This window comes from Colletotrichum costaricense, assembly GCF_030867565.1.
Source record: "Colletotrichum costaricense strain IMI 309622 chromosome Unknown Scaffold_4.1, whole genome shotgun sequence".
Classification (NCBI taxonomy): Eukaryota; Fungi; Ascomycota; class Sordariomycetes; order Glomerellales; family Glomerellaceae; genus Colletotrichum; species Colletotrichum costaricense.
In genome coordinates, this window is record NW_026848233.1 from 1,393,787 (window position 1) to 1,408,850 (window position 15,064).

At 54.3% G+C, this 15,064-nt stretch overlaps 6 protein-coding genes across 6 annotated transcripts; 2 read left to right on the forward strand and 4 right to left on the reverse strand.

Annotated features, from left to right (window-relative positions):
* Positions 1-1,352: 1,352 nt before the first annotated feature.
* On the forward strand, positions 1,353-3,686 carry CCOS01_04508 (IBR domain-containing protein; the record flags this gene model as incomplete). The annotated part of the gene is made up of 2 exons (XM_060452689.1): positions 1,353-2,149; positions 2,222-3,686. 2 exons carry the CDS (start codon positions 1,353-1,355, stop codon positions 3,684-3,686), a joined length of 2,262 nt encoding a protein of 753 aa, XP_060316647.1.
* Positions 3,687-4,173: 487 nt separating this feature from the next.
* CCOS01_04509 (uncharacterized protein) lies at positions 4,174-6,073 on the reverse strand (the record flags this gene model as incomplete). Its single annotated transcript, XM_060452690.1, has 6 exons — positions 4,174-4,362; positions 4,431-5,167; positions 5,226-5,483; positions 5,537-5,640; positions 5,702-5,827; positions 5,898-6,073. The coding sequence occupies 6 exons, from the start codon at positions 6,071-6,073 to the stop codon at positions 4,174-4,176; spliced, it is 1,590 nt and encodes a 529-aa protein (XP_060316648.1).
* A 3,848-nt stretch (positions 6,074-9,921) lies between these two features.
* Positions 9,922-10,526, forward strand: CCOS01_04510 (uncharacterized protein; the record flags this gene model as incomplete). The annotated part of the gene is made up of 2 exons (XM_060452691.1): positions 9,922-10,071; positions 10,161-10,526. The coding sequence occupies 2 exons, from the start codon at positions 9,922-9,924 to the stop codon at positions 10,524-10,526; spliced, it is 516 nt and encodes a 171-aa protein (XP_060316649.1).
* Positions 10,211-10,917, reverse strand: CCOS01_04511 (ThiS family protein; the record flags this gene model as incomplete). The annotated part of the gene is made up of 2 exons (XM_060452692.1): positions 10,211-10,372; positions 10,642-10,917. The coding sequence occupies 2 exons, from the start codon at positions 10,915-10,917 to the stop codon at positions 10,211-10,213; spliced, it is 438 nt and encodes a 145-aa protein (XP_060316650.1).
* Positions 10,918-11,838: 921 nt separating this feature from the next.
* Positions 11,839-12,280, reverse strand: CCOS01_04512 (40S ribosomal protein S28; the record flags this gene model as incomplete). Its single annotated transcript, XM_060452693.1, has 3 exons — positions 11,839-11,900; positions 12,012-12,095; positions 12,220-12,280. The coding sequence occupies 3 exons, from the start codon at positions 12,278-12,280 to the stop codon at positions 11,839-11,841; spliced, it is 207 nt and encodes a 68-aa protein (XP_060316651.1).
* A 734-nt stretch (positions 12,281-13,014) lies between these two features.
* CCOS01_04513 (uncharacterized protein) lies at positions 13,015-14,405 on the reverse strand (the record flags this gene model as incomplete). The annotated part of the gene is made up of 3 exons (XM_060452694.1): positions 13,015-14,205; positions 14,254-14,313; positions 14,367-14,405. 3 exons carry the CDS (start codon positions 14,403-14,405, stop codon positions 13,015-13,017), a joined length of 1,290 nt encoding a protein of 429 aa, XP_060316652.1.
* Positions 14,406-15,064: the final 659 nt, after the last annotated feature.

Below are 15,064 nucleotides of genomic sequence, written 5' to 3' on the forward strand. Positions count from 1 at the left end.
AAAAAGAAAAAGAAAAAGCACCTCAAAAAGGTATTGAAATGGTTACTTTCATGCATCCGCCGATAATCGAAATCGGGTCCCTTGCTGACCGCGAAGAATCATGGAAGGCAAGGATGATAACCACTACACTACAGATGCTGGTGAGAATTGTAGCGGGTCCGGCACCTATGCATCATTGAGCCAGGCCAGGCAGGAAGGATCGGCTTGTGGTCCGTGCCCCAATCTCAAACTCCAGGCAGGCGTTCCTCATCCTCACTCTTTCGTCTCTGTCCAGCTTCAGACGGAAATCAGAAATCATAGACGGAAGAGAAGGTCACGCCTTTAAACTTTCATCTAGAGCTATTTTGAATATTCTTTTGTCATTTCTTTATATGCTCTAGGCTGACACCATTCCAGCTCCCTACCAAGGACGTCAATCTATGCCGTAATCGGCGGAAACTCGGCCTGCAAGGCACAGCAGCGCGAGTACGACATGATCCCACGACGTATTATCACCGACTGGAACATTTCACCATCAGCCAAACTATCCATAACCAATCTTCAGGAGGCTAAGCGTTGCGTGACATACCTTCTAACGGCACCAAGCAACCCCTTCGGTGACCAACTGCGGCAGTTATTACAGACTGACCTCCAGGGCGCACTGCACTGCCCGCGCGCTAAGTAGCCGAACGTGCCCAGCTCCGCCCCCAACACCAACGCAGCCCACTCGCAGCCAGTTCGGCCTTCTTCGCGATGTTTATCTTCAAGACACGAGACTCAACCAACCAGGTCTCGCCTCGCGACATCGTGCTTGACGAGTCTGCCTTGATCTAATCAGCTCCCGGTTGGCGGGCTACCAACCCATTTTGTCCGCGGCCAAGTTCGCAAAACGATAGAGCCGATCTTGGCCGCCGCCAATGCTATGTTAACTTTATGTGGTGTTTCTCCATACCACCTCCACGCCTCTTTCGACAGTCTAGCAGTGCAGCTGGGGCAGATTCAGCCCTGTGGTCTGTGAGCTGTCATCAGGGTGCCTCGTCGTTGATCCCCCAAAAAATGGGGATCTCTTCAAGCTTGTCATGAGGCTCGGAGGAGCCGCCAACTGCACCTTGGCTTCCTTCATGCTCCGCTTTCCGCTCACGCCATGTAGAGAGACTCTTACGTTTCGTTGGTGGGATTGGTTAGATTCTCCATATCCATATCTTCCGCCAGGGCTCTGTTATGAGACACACTTCTACCTAGATAGATACTTTTCCCGCTCTTGATGGACTGTTCGGCGTGGCGTTTAGTTATTTGTGCTCTTCTCTCCGTTCTCTATCGGCGAAGAGCCAAAATCTACATCCTACCTAAGACAGCATCTTATACCCAAGTACATGACGACAACCACGTCGACCGTCGTCGAGATGGAGACTGCGACGAACGTGCCCGCCCGCCTGGAAGACTACGTGGGGTTCTACGGCGACCCATTTGTGACCCTACGAGACTTTGACGATGATGAGGTGAAGCCTACTCTGCCCATCACCAACAAAGAAATAACAGCTCAGAATCCCGCCGATGAGAATGAAGCAAACGAGGCGAATTCAATACAAGAGGGTGAGGATGAGGATGAGGCCCGGTGGACTGAATACAACCCGCCAGCGTCCCTCAGAACAGCGCCAAACCTCACTAACACGGTAGCCCTCGAGATCCTCCAGGTCTCCATCGAGAACCTTCAGGCAAGAGCCGCCGAGGAAAATCAGCGGCGGCAGCTAGAGGAAGATGAAAAACAGCGGGAAGCCGAAGCAGCAACCGCAAACGACGAGGGAGACGGCACGGTAAAGGAGCCGTATCTTCCCATCATCATCACTAGTCCGGACGGAGAACCCGGTCCATCGTCGGCGCTCGAAACGGAAGAAGTTGATAATGTCGAAGATCTCAAGCTGTTTCCCGAGATGACGGGAGCGGGCGAGGGCAATACCTTGTCACAGGGGCTCATCGTCTTGCCATTCCAGCCCAAGAAAAGAAGCCGCTTCGCCCTGACGAGAATCTTGCAAAAGATTGGTGAAAAGGATGTTGCGAAGAAGACGTCCCTTTTCGGTGGTAACTCGAGCAAGACGAGCCTGGAAGCAGCAGTGTCTGATGAACCCGCTCCTACTGTCACAGAAAAGCAAAAGAAAGCTCCTGTTACTGTGTAAGTCACATCCCCCTTACCCCCTTTTCCAACACTGAACCCATTCTCGACATCTAACACCAAACCCACCAGCGAATGCGTCTCCTGCCTTGACGACTTCAGCCCAAAGAAAGTCATCAAAGTCACATGCCACAGCTACTGCCCCGACTGCTTCGAACGCCTCATCTCCACAGCCGTCCAAAACGAACAACACTGGCCCCCCAAATGCTGCCTCAACCCGATCCCAACCCGCCTCTACCTCCGCAAGATCTCCCCCGACCTGGCAAAGACCTGCAAAGACCGCGCCGCCGAGTGGGCCATCCCCGTCGCCGACCGCATCTACTGCGCCGAACCGGCCTGCGGCCTCTGGGTGCGCCCCGAACACGTCGACGCCGCATCCCGCGTGGCCCGGTGCCGCGAAGGACACCGCAGCTGCAGCATGTGCCGGGGACCCCACCACGCCAACGACGCAGACTGCCCGCTCGACCGGGACCTCGCGCTGACGAACGCCCTCGCCGCGGAGGAAGGGTGGCAGCACTGCGGGCGGTGCCAGGCGCTCGTCGAGCACCGCGAGGCGTGCCAGCACATGACGTGCCGGTGCGGCTACCAGTTCTGCTACGTCTGCGGCCTGCGGTGGCGGACGTGCACTTGCACCATGAACCAGCTCGAACTCATCAAGAACGGGGCCGCGGCGCGGCGGCGGGAGAGGTTGCGGCGCGAGGCCGAGGCCGAAGAGGAGCTCCGCGACGCGTTGCGGCAGATTGAGGAGTTTGAGCGCGAGGAGGCGCTGAAAGCCGAGCTGCTGCGTCTCGAGATGGAGAGGCTTGAAGAAGAGGCGCGCATTGCGTGGGAGGAGGAGCGGGCTCGGCTTGAGAGTCTGAGGCGGTACGAGATCGAGGTGAGGTTCCAGGAGCTGCGCGAGCTGCTGGACCAGATTCACGACCTGCAGGAGTTCCTGGTGCGGTACCAGCACGATAAGGAGAAGGAGCTCGCGGCCAATGAGGAAGCGACGTCGACGGCGGAGCTCGAGTCGAAGCAGGAGGCTGAGCAGCGAGCCCTCGTCGAAACGGCCGCGGATAAGCTAGCCGCCAAAGTCAAGAGCCTGACGGCGGAGTACGCGGCCCGCGTGCTGGCGGAGCAGAGGACGGAAGAGGCGTACCTCCGTCAGCTGGAGAGCTTCTTCGCGGACCGCCCCTCGAGCGAGGCGCGCATCGAGGTGCTGATGCGGGAGTTCCGCGGAACGATGGATAAGGGATGGCGGGCGTGGGAGCGGTGGCGGGACGAGGAGGTGGCGCGGTACAAGCTTAAAGTTGAGGAGGAGCGGACGATCCGGGAGGAGATTATGTACAGCGTGCGGATGCGGCACGAGGAGAGGCTCGAGAGGGCGCGGGCGGAGCTCGAGAGGAGGCAAGCTGCTGAGATTAAGTGGGTGACGTTGGTTTTTGCGGAAAGGATGCGGATGCTGGATGCGATGGAGAGGGCGGAGCTGGAGGGGGAGGGGGTGGAGAGGAATGAGGCTTTGGTTGGGGTGAGGGATGATGAGGCCGGGTCTAGTTGACGGTGGGAAGGCGGCCTGGTCTACCTGATCTTGGCCGTCACGCTGATGATGTTCAAGAGTCGACTTGAAAGCTAACAGGTTTACGCAGATGTGATAGCAGAGCATAGCAGTAGGCAGTTTGTAGCGACTGATATTTGGAAACACCTTGCTGGGAGGTTTAACAGTTTATAAATCACACTTGAGATGTTAGCATGGTGATCTTGACGCTTAATTCTTTATTAGACGTTGGATCAATGACATGGAGTCAACCGACATTGTCACGTCCTCATGAAACCAGATAGTAGATGACACAAGATGTCTGTATACTTGATCGTATCATTATAAAAGGTCTGTATCGCATGATCTCTGTACAACATTAAATAGTGGGGGTATCTGCATGCTCGTATATGCTTTCATGTCACGGAGCTTCAAGTCCGTGAAATGCTAAAATTGGGAGAAGGGAAATCCCCAATGCGATGGTGCCAAGCACACACACACATAGCCTCTCTCAACCGCGCTTGTGCTCCAACTCCTCGGCCTCGTGACCGAGCTTGATCTCCTGCTCGACCTGCGCGAGATCGAGGTCCGCAACCTGGGCGTCGGGGCCGTCGATGACCTTGACGAGCTCCTCGAGCGTAGGGCCCTTTGTCTCGACGTAGAAGAGGTACACAAAGACGAGTTCGAGGAAGATCCAGCACTGTTAAACGCAATATCATTAGCCAAAATGTTCATTGACCTCGAAGTCGAAGACGAGTGAAAACTTACAGTGTAGATGAGGTACAGCTTCCAGGTGTGGCCGGTAAAGTAGTCAAACGCGTAGGGGTTGGCGTAGTTGTTGAGCGTGAGGGCGGCCTGGACGGTCAAGTTGACAATCATGAGACCCTTGGCACGCAGCTTGTACGGAAGGATTTCGATGGAGTAGCTGATGAGGAGACCGGACCACGCGAAGGCGTAGAAGAAGCCAAACAGCCAGATGAAGAAGATCATGGCGTAGTTGGAGCCGGGCGAGCCGTGCTCCTCGTACAGGCCGGCAGACAAGGTCCAGAAGACGAAAGTCATGAGCATGCCGCCCGTGGAGGCGAGGAAGATGGGTCGGCGACCGAAGCGGTCGACCTGCATGGCCAAGGTCAGGGAGGTGATGAGGGAGAGACCGGTCTGGCCGGCGGAGAGGCCGAGGCGGGCGGTGGAGCTCTCGATGCCGGCGTTGGCATAGAGGATATTTGTGTAGTTTGAGATGATGGCGTTGCCGGACCACTGCGAGAAGAGACCGAGGGAGATGAGGACGATGAATCGGTACTTGTTGCCGGCGGTGCGGAAGAAGTCGAGGTAGCTGCTGCTGTTCTTGGCGGCGATCTCGCGCTTGATGGTCTCGCGAATCTCGCGGAACTCGAACTGGACGGTGGGGTTGTTGGTGTCGCCGTTGGCGTGGTACTTGCCCAGGATCGCGAGGGCCTCGTCGTGGCGGTCCTTGGCGATGAGATAACGGGGAGACTCGGGAACCCCTGTTTTGATAACCAGTCAGAATCTGACGGAGAACCTCGATTCATGAAGATGACTTACAGAAGATGAAGGCGAGCTGGATGACGGAGGGCACCGCCTGGCCAATGGCAGGGATACGCCACGACCACTCATTTCCGAGGAAGTCGGTTCCGAAAGAGAGCCAGGCGACGACGAGGGCACCGACGTTCCACAAGCAGTTGTAAACCGTCGTCAAGCGAGCACGATGCTGGGGGTGGCAAAGCTCAGCGAGCAACATGGGTGAAGTGATCTGGGCAAAGGAGTTGCCGAAACCAAGAAGGACACGACCGCCCATAAACACTGCGGATGGTCAGCCTCTGAGAAACCGCTGCTACATCTTTGTAGCTACTTACTGCCCATGCTTGTGCAGGCGCCCTGCAAGACGGCACCGGCAACCATGATCAAGCAGCCGATGACAATGGGGATCTTTCTGCCAAAGTTGTCGGCAATGAAGGGGCTTCAAAAGGGTCAGTAAACTTGTTGATCGCCCGGGGGCTTCGTGCGAGAACGTCGCTTACACAATAGGAATCGAAACCAGACTGCCGATTTGGTAAAAGGCACCGAGAAGACCGAGCTGGCCTCCCTTGGGGTGATCGAAGAAGGACTGCCATGAGTCGAAGTTCTGGACAGAGTTGAAGAACATGCTACAAATCACGTTACTGTCAGCAAACGGGCCTGATTGTGTTCTCTTTCATGATCGTTTGCGCAACTTACCCATCGTAACCAGTAGTCGCGGAGGCAATGCAAAGGACGAAGGCGTAGAAGTAAAGCTTCCTCAGACCGGGGTCCTTCACCCAGTTGACCTTCTCAAAATCCGGCGCCTCTTCCTGAGCTATGACAACAGCCTCGCTGTTGGTCTTCTTCTGTGTAACGCCCTTGAGGAAACCCATTTTGGCGTCTGCTCAATGGAGCTATATATCGTGTGTGGGTTTGTCGTGGTAAGTTGACGTTTGGCTTTCTGCCGGCGACCAGAGCAAGAGCCAGAAGCAGGTCTCCGTGTTGTTTTGGGCCAGAGGATGACTTGAGAGGGACGGACAGGGCGAGAAGGACAGCTACAATCTACGACACGGGGTCTCCAGGTCTTATTATATGGAGCTGTGGATCATAAGATGAACAGATGGGAAGCAAAGAATAAACAGTGCGAACAGCTTCAGACGGGGCATCGGACCGGGAAGGCCTAGGTCTAGAGACCGGTCTTCTTGGGGGCGGGGGGGTGATGGAAGCTGGAACCACTTGGTTGGGATCCTTTGCGTGAAATCCTAGCGGAGGTCGACCGGTTCCCAATCAGCTGTCAATATCATAGCGACTTGAGAATATCGTCCTGCACGAGGACGAAGCAGCCTGCCGGCCCAGGTAAATTGCCAGGCCCATGGAATCTCCTAGTGCGTACACGGCGCAGGGGATTGCCACTGTCTCCCGGCAAAATGCGATGGGCTTGAACCGTTTCAAGACAAAGCTTCGCTGCCAAGTTTGGCTCCGAGAAGTATCAAGTCACGAGGGGCGGGAGGCTTTCCTCTACTCTCTACCCGTACGGCGTACACCTATCCGAACTAGGCTCTTCCCCAAGAAATCTGCTGCCGTCCGAACGGGTGAATGCGAATCGGACACCTATTTCTCCAAACTTTGGCAATCGTATTTTGCCGGGCGCCTGTGTGGACACTTCAACCCACTAGACAAGGACAAGACTAGATGGGAAAAGGGCGAAAGGTGTGAGAGTTCCCACTTTGCTGAACGTTCCCCCTGGGGTCCCGTGGAGAAGGAGGTGGAGGTAAGCAGGGAGGTTGTCTTTCAAGTGGAGACTGCGACGGTCCCGCCCGTTGTCCCATTCTCTTTCCCCGAGGTGACTCGACACGCTCGACTACGACTGAAAATTGTAAACATACGTGTATGAAGATTGAGGTGATGAGAAGGCCAGTTCCGGGAGCTTCTCAGTTGACGTCAATGGCTGAAGTTTCGGGCAAGAGGCTGAAAAAGACGGGCAGCTTTTGCCGGCCTCTTAAGAGTTAACCCCAGAGATATCCTAGCAAGTGAGGACAGAGAGAAAAAGAACCGCAAAATTAGACGAGTTTGGGGTTGACTAGTCGACCGCTGCGGGGAAGACAAGGCCGAGGTGGACGACTCATCGCTAAGCTAAAATCGGTCGTCTTTACCACTAGAATGTGGGCGCTGGGAACATGGCGACTCGACTTAAACCCGGCATGACGCTTCCGTGACTCGCCAGGTATACTCCGTACACTTTCTATTCCGTGTGTTTCCGTGTGCCGTGCCGTTGCTGGGCCGGCTTGATGCAGTGATCACGCCGGGGCCGCAACGAAGTATCAGTCAATGGTTGCTTCTCACGCGTATTATCCCAATAATTTCTGGGGCAAATGAGAGAAAACTTACTCGCCACGTGAAAACGGGAAGCTCTTTCGACGCATGAAAAACAGTAAATGCTTCAATAAGGTGCTCGGTACTCATGTCCGGGGACCAAAGTTTGCTGCGATGAGGCGGTAGGCCAAACCGAAAGTGTAGACACCTCCGTCCCGTCGATGCAACTTTGTCCAGGAGCGACCCCTGCTAAGAGAGACACCCTCGGTAAAGCTTTCCACCGTGCCATTGGTGTTATTTTGAGGACATGGGTTGCGGGCCTGGTACCAAAAGCAAGACGGGCCTTTTGCGCTTACTCAAACCACTGATGTGTATCCAGATTCTAGAGACAAGTCTGCTTCTTACACGGTGAGTAATGGCGACGTAATATGCCTCTTGACGCCGTATGTCGCTTTCAGCGCGATCAGTCCTCGTGCCGGCGGGATGGATTCCGCAGCAATGGGGCGACAGCGGGTGCATGCGAATCTCTCGTAACTTGGTCGGCCGAGAACCGCTCCTCTCTGAGTACCCATAGACCCACCCTCCCCAAGGTCATTGAGGGTGTGGATTCGTGGGTGTGCGCTGTGCGGAGGGTCACCATGAGGGCCAAGATTATTCCGTCGATACTGCTGCTCGACTGTCAATCGATCCACGATGAAGCGGAACAGCCCGACTTTGCATTCCATCCCGCGCTGTAAAGAGGACTCGAGAGTGGTAAGGCCTGCTCTTCTCAGTCAGATCACTCCTTGAGTGACTTTCGCCAGGGTCCTTGCTAGGTGAAGAGTTCACGTGGATGCTTCCGAGCGTGGGTGTGAACAGCGGTGGGGGGTGTTGGGGAAGGCCTCGCACACCAGGCCTGTCAGTGGTACGACACTTGAGCAGCTCATACCCAGCATGAATGATCGAGTTCCCTAGTCGAACGGTCTTGCCTCTACACTAAACCGTCGTGGGTCGTGGAGATGCATTTGCGGAGTCCCACGACAACGCTGAGAATCGCACCGTGTCCAAGTTGCCCGTTGGAGAAGACTCGAGGGGTTGGAGATTCCTAGCGTGAGGTTGAAAAAATGGCTACTGCGCCGCTGCCTCACATGGGGTTTCTGCCAGGATACCACGTCGTTGACCGGCGCCACCTAGGGCACCCGATGCATTTAGCCATTTAGCCTGATATCAGGCTGAATGACGCCCGGTAGTGGTTGATAGAGGGAAGATCGCGCTATGCCAACGGCAGAACATTGGATTGCAGGGTCTTGCCCGTGACTGAACCAACACGAACGGAGTTGCGATTTAATTAACCAAAGTCGGCTCTCAGCCGACGCATTCCTTGTTGCAGACTCGCAAGTCGATGGTCGCGTTCGAGACATAGGTAGGTAGTCAGCCGCCTTCGTGCTTCCTCTTGTCCGTAGTGTCTGTCTTTCAACCGGGCCGACTTTTCGATCAACAGCAGTCTGTGGACAGTCTAGGCGGCTCATGACAGCTCACGACAGCCTCGGTAACAGCAATAATTGCATGGCCTGTAATAGGACCAGACCGGTATACACGTAGATGATCTTCTCATGTAACCACCACAGCTGTAAGTATCTTGATGCACAAAGTCCAACTCACACCGGTAGCTGTATCCGAAGGCCTCCTTGAAGAAAAGTACACTTGTCGAGCTGTTGTCGGCTTGCGGCTGCTTCTCGAAGGCAGGGGTAATTTATCCATAAATTGCCGGCATGTCGCCGCTAAGGGTATTATTCTCAAGTTGCCGATTGATGGGAGATCGTCGAATCCGTGATCTTGGGACCAATTGCTTATATTGCTTGCAGCGCAGCACCCATCCTCCAGGACTGGCCCCTGAGAAGTCTCCGTAGCAAGCCGCAGGACCAAGAAATTGACGTTCCCGTGGGAGCAACCGTCCAGCGACGGTACCTGCATAGTAGCCGGTGTCCGGTGGCCGCCTTGTTCCGTGGCCGCCGCATATTGGTGATGCCTTGAGAGGACACCTCAAATGGACATTCTGCCGTAATTTGTCATATTGAATTTCTTTGGGGGAATTGTCCGAGGAACGACCGCATTCAAGGTTCTCTGCTAAACTGGCTCAAACGGAATGTTCTCAGACGATGTATCAAGCATCTTTTATATGCATCTAATGGGTATTAGGATTCTATGATTTGAAGCGCGAGGCTTGTTGAAGTCAGGAATTGTGACAGACTGTGATCCAAGTCTTAGCCGCACGGACTCCAACTCGACCAGCTCCTTCCCCGCACAACTCCGGTGTCATCCCGTACTCGTCCCACTGGGAACTTCCATCGCAAGATTCACTTTCCACCCGCAATCGCAATCGTAATCACCAATTGGCTAGGTTAGGCGCTTTACTGCCGCCTGTGCCGCCGTACCGGACTTTCACAAGATGGACAAACTCAGCACCAAAGAATTATGGCAACTGAAGCACAACTTCTCATCAGCCAGAGAATCGTCTGAAGAGCACTTCTTCCGGTGCTGGAACCACCAGGACTGCAAGGTGTGCCTGGCGGAGAACGAATGCAGCTGGTGTCCCATGGTACCGTTCTACCACGCCCAGAATCGGAAACGATGAAACGAAATTTTGTGTGCTAATTCGTGATGCTGTGTCTGCGTTCCTTGATATAGACGTCCGCCTGTGTCCCTAATTCGTACGCGATTCCGTTATTGGCACCCGCCTACGACGAGAACATTTGTCCGCACTGGGCGGAACGATGGGAGTTGCGCACCAAGCCGTTGGGCTGCCAGGTTTCGACTATTACGAGTCTGACGTCCATCATCTCCATAGTGTCGACGTTCATCGTGGTCTTGTTGGTGGCCTTGATCGTGCTCGGCGTCCGCTGGGGGAGACGACGGAGTAAGCAAGACCCGGACTGGTGGCGGGTGTGGAAGCGTGACTGGAGCCGAGTGCAATTTTGGCAACGACCGCAAGAACAGGACGGCGAACGCGACCCGTTACTGGGTCAAGCGCAAAGCACGCGAGATGGCACGTAGCGAAAAATAAGAGCTGCCGCAGGGATTTACTCCTGCTATGCCCACGACGACGTGGTGGAACCAAGTCACAGATACGAGGGCTGCCACCGACGGGATCCCTTCACCCGGAGCTGACCGGAGGAATGATGGCTACTTCATCGCCGGACCGTATTATCGGACCGTCCTCGTCGTCCGGCCCAGGGATATCTACGTATTCTAAGTTGACCGTCACCAGACACGACCCTAAGAACCTCTCCTTGAACCCGCCGTGTCTCTCTTCAAGCGCATCGAATAGCTTCTTCAAGGGGAGAGGGGCCGGCAACACCTCATATTGCTTGGATGTGAAGGAGCCCGCGCTTGCAAAGAACAAGACGTTGAAGTGGTCTTTGGGTGGCCTGGGAGCCGCAGCCATGTTCGAAGTATGATTGGTAGAGATCTGCAATCTTTTGTTTGGGTTAGCCAATGCTACAAAAGCTTGGAGTGAACGCAAAATAGTAGTTGATAGTGTTGGTGTCAGAGATCTTGGTGATAATTTTGATACATCAAAAGGATTCAGGTAATACATGCTAATTTGGATACATCATCCCAACTTTTGTAACGAGCAAAAATAGAGACTGTTTGACTTACCACTTCGCGAAATGCCCCCTTTCAAGGGTTGAGGGTTAAAGAAGAGAAAAGTCTAAGGTCATTGGGAATCCAGAGAAGTTTATAGCTGCAAGAGATAAAGGAGTGGGGCAGTCCAAGGAAATTTTCGTTGGCCCCCAATCACGTGACACATCCAAGGAATTTGCGGCCTTGTGCTTTGCGGCTCTCAGGCGCAGCTTGCGGGGCAATTCGCGATCGTGATGACAGTTGCAGTCTGGAGAAGTTGATGCTGAAGGAGAGTTCCAAGACTACGTTGATAATCAAATTGGTTGAGACTTTCCCCTGCACACGTCGCATTCTCACATCGTTCCCCGAGGGGACAGTATCATCGTCCAAGCAGCGTGAACCACATAGCAGTCAGTCGAGATGCAAGAATTGGTGCAGATGTTTGATGAATTTTCCCAGGCTGTCCATTGATTGATATATCTCGTAGACGCCGTTCCCTTTGCCCCTTCCAGCGTCGCATCACAAACAGGTACACGAGGTCGTTCTTCGTGCAGAGTTGCCTCGCGGCTGGGTGGGAGAACCTTGCTGTATTCGCAATGCAGAATCCGTTTTTTGACTCCTCTAAGCACGAAAGCCGTGGGCTCGGGTGACGAAGCCCTCGCAATGTTCCTGTCCCATCCTCAGAACCATGATTCCGTTCCTCGTAATGTCCATAACACACGCCGCCGCCTATTCAGCTGCCTTATCTCAGTCTGCGGGCCTCACGCTCAGACTCGAGCAAGCAGAGGATATCGTCCTCACGGACTAGAGAGAGAGAAAGATGTTAGCCAGTATTCTTGGTTCCCTTCGCGCGGTTGTCGCTGTTGCCCCCTCTTTCGGTGAGAAGGCGGTCGCAGGTATTCGGTGGTCGCTTACCGGGTCCCTTGACGTTACGGATAATGGAACGGGTCTCGTCGTCCATGAACTCGACGCGGACTTGGGTGACACCACCGCGGGAGCCTATACGCAGTCAGAAAATCTGCCAAAAATTCGTCCCTCCTTCCGTCTCGGTTGCAGTCGGGGATTCGATCTTCGTCGGGGAGGGTTTCGTTTCTCTATTTTTCGGGGGAGAGGCGGGGCATACCGGTACGGCCCAGGACGCGGGTGACCTTCACAAGCTTGACAGGCTGCTTAGCGGAATCCATTTTGACTGCGGGCGAAAATTCTACGTCAGTCGATCAAGATCTCTGTCAATTTTTCTCGGGCGTCGCGACACGTACATGTATGTGGTTGCGAAGGTGCTGCTGGGTGGTGGGCTGCGCGGGTTGATGGTTGACTGCGAGTACGATCTTTTTTTCGCTACGAAGACTTGTGGAAGGGCTTTAGCGAAAGGAAACCCTTCCACGGTGCGTGCTAGAGACCCAGCGATCTCTCATTGGTCGCGAGTTGGGCGCATTGTCCATCTGGTTTCTGCCGTGTTCACCGCTTACCGAAACCCATCTCCAACCCCATATTTGTGCTGCATACCTTAATAGCCCAGAAATAGTAATATGAAGGGCATTGTCTACTGATCACTCTACCTTACTGTAAGAAACAGATGACGATGCATCAGACAAAAGCAGGGTGGGCGTCTGCAGAAGTAGAGACTGGCAATAAGTTCGCTATATTTCGAACGCATCTGACATCTTGAATGTTTTTTGATCGGGTTGCGGAGTTCACCGAAGGTGCTTTGATGGTTATATCTGGCTTTCCATAGTCGGGTTTGTGGTGACATACATGCACGTCGAAGTTGGGAGCTCAGATCCTAAAACCTCGTAAGGGCCTAGCCAGTCTACAACGACACATCGACAGCCACATTATGGACACATTCGCAAGAGATTTTTTAATTCGGCTCGATTGATCGATTAAAGCAGGGGTATCTTTTGACGGCGGAAGTCAATTATGGCAACTTCGCAATGCGTCCCTCCAAGTCCTTTACCCATGCCTCCATCACCTTCATGTTTCCGGTCATGGCAGTGCCACCCTCCTTCATCGCCTCCTCAACCTTTTCCAAACCGTCCTTCCATTGCTTAAGGTCCGTCGCCATATCGGTTTGTTGCTTTTCAATTCTGCCAAGCATCTCGCCAGCAGTGGCAGCGTCAGAGTGTATTGCGCGGAGGGACCTCAGGCGGTCAAGTAATGGTGGTAAGAGAGGAGTGAGGTTCTCAATGGTCGGCAAAGTCCCATAAAGAGCGTTAATCTTTGCCAGCTGCTCGGGAGCCGGGGCATCCTCGCTAGGAGCCGTACCATTGCCGAGGGTTTCTTGCGCAGATTTAGCCCCCTGGCGTGCCTTTTCCAGCTCCTGAGCTTCTTGGATGAGGGTACGGACTCGACGGCTGATTGAATCCAGATTCGATGTTGACGCCTGCGACAGAGTCGTAATCTGCTTCTGAAGCCCATCAAGCGTGGGAAGAATGGCTCTGGGCAGACCATTGATGTCGACTTCCGGCAGGGCGGTTGATCCTACTCCGATTGCCTTCTCAAGGAGGACCAGTCGTCGGTCAAAGTCCGCGGCGGTGGCGAGAGCGTGACTCTGTTCGTAGGTAGGAGCATACGTTACTGTGTAGGTCGCAGAGTTCCCCGGTGCCACCAAGTCTTGCGATTCATTCTTAGATGGTCCAGATGATTGAGACACTGGCTGAGGTGCGCGAGAAGCGCTCGTATGCGGTTCCAGAGTTTTGGAGATCTCGTCCAGGACCTTGCTGAGAGACCCTAAATTCTCGTCATGGTCTCCTGTCGTAGATTTTGCTGCAGCCTCCTTCCTCTTCCCGTATTCCTCCTTGGCTTCCTCTACTTCTCGTTGCAGCCGCGCTATCTTGCGTTCCAGGCTGTCCTCATCGTCCTCATCGCTAAGATCGCCGAATTGCTCCGTACCATCCTGCAAGAAACGCTGGCGTCGCGTTGATGCCTTGTACGATTTGCGCTTGCCGTCTACTCGATCGGAAAAGTCGACCCCTGTGGCGTCCACGCCCGCCGGCAGGAAGCGAGATCGTGCTTCATCTACCCGAAGTCGGGACCTTGAAATGCCGTTGGCGTCATCGTCGAGGTCGTCGTCGAAATCGTCATCCGAATGCGATTGTCCGGTTGTCGTCTGCGCGCTGGTCAGCCATAGCAAACGATCTCAGGGTAAGGAACGCACAGGAACAGTGGAGGTATCGTCTGTCAGCTCTGGCGTCTCGTACACGTCCGGGGCCGAGTCCTGAACATCGTCAGTATTGTCTTCTTGGTATTTGGTAGTACAAGTATGCTGACAAGGTCTGGTAATGCTGCGTATTTCCGATTCAACGCCATGACGAAGAATCCGGGAAGAATTGGGGAATTCGGTGGATGAGGACGCGTTGTCTGGCAATGCACCCCTTTCGAGTCGTCGGTAAGGCGTCGCCCGTGAAGCTTAATGGCCCAGTTGTCGATGTACGGAGTAGTAAAGTCAACAATCAATCAAAGACCCCTGCGCAGGAAGGGGAGAGCTCCAGCGTCCACGCCAAAAGTCACTGAGCCACCAGGGGTTTCCCGCTAACGTGGACGTACCCATTGACAGAGTGGGGTGGGGTCGTTTGTACACTGCTTGGCCGGTGCTTGGGCAGGCACGCGTCGAGAACGCGATTGTAGCTTCCACCTTTTCCCCGGGTCAGCACTTCCACTTAACCTCAAGCGGCAGCAAATTTTGTGGCTCTGGGGGCCGAACAAACAACGTCTCCTCCGCAATTGAGAAGATCAGATATCGGTCGAGGCTACGTACGAAGACTCAACATCAATTGGGGGTTGTCGTTGATCATCTTGCATATGTTCGCCAACCTCCATTACAAAGTATCAGGGATTGAACCGGAAGCGGGAGCGAACCCGGCCGGAGACTGATGTTGAGCTCCGTGTGAGATGCCTGCTGGTCTCCGCAGGGAACACTTAATTACTGATACTTCTGCCTCTCGAGAGCATAACTCAGTCGATCCAAC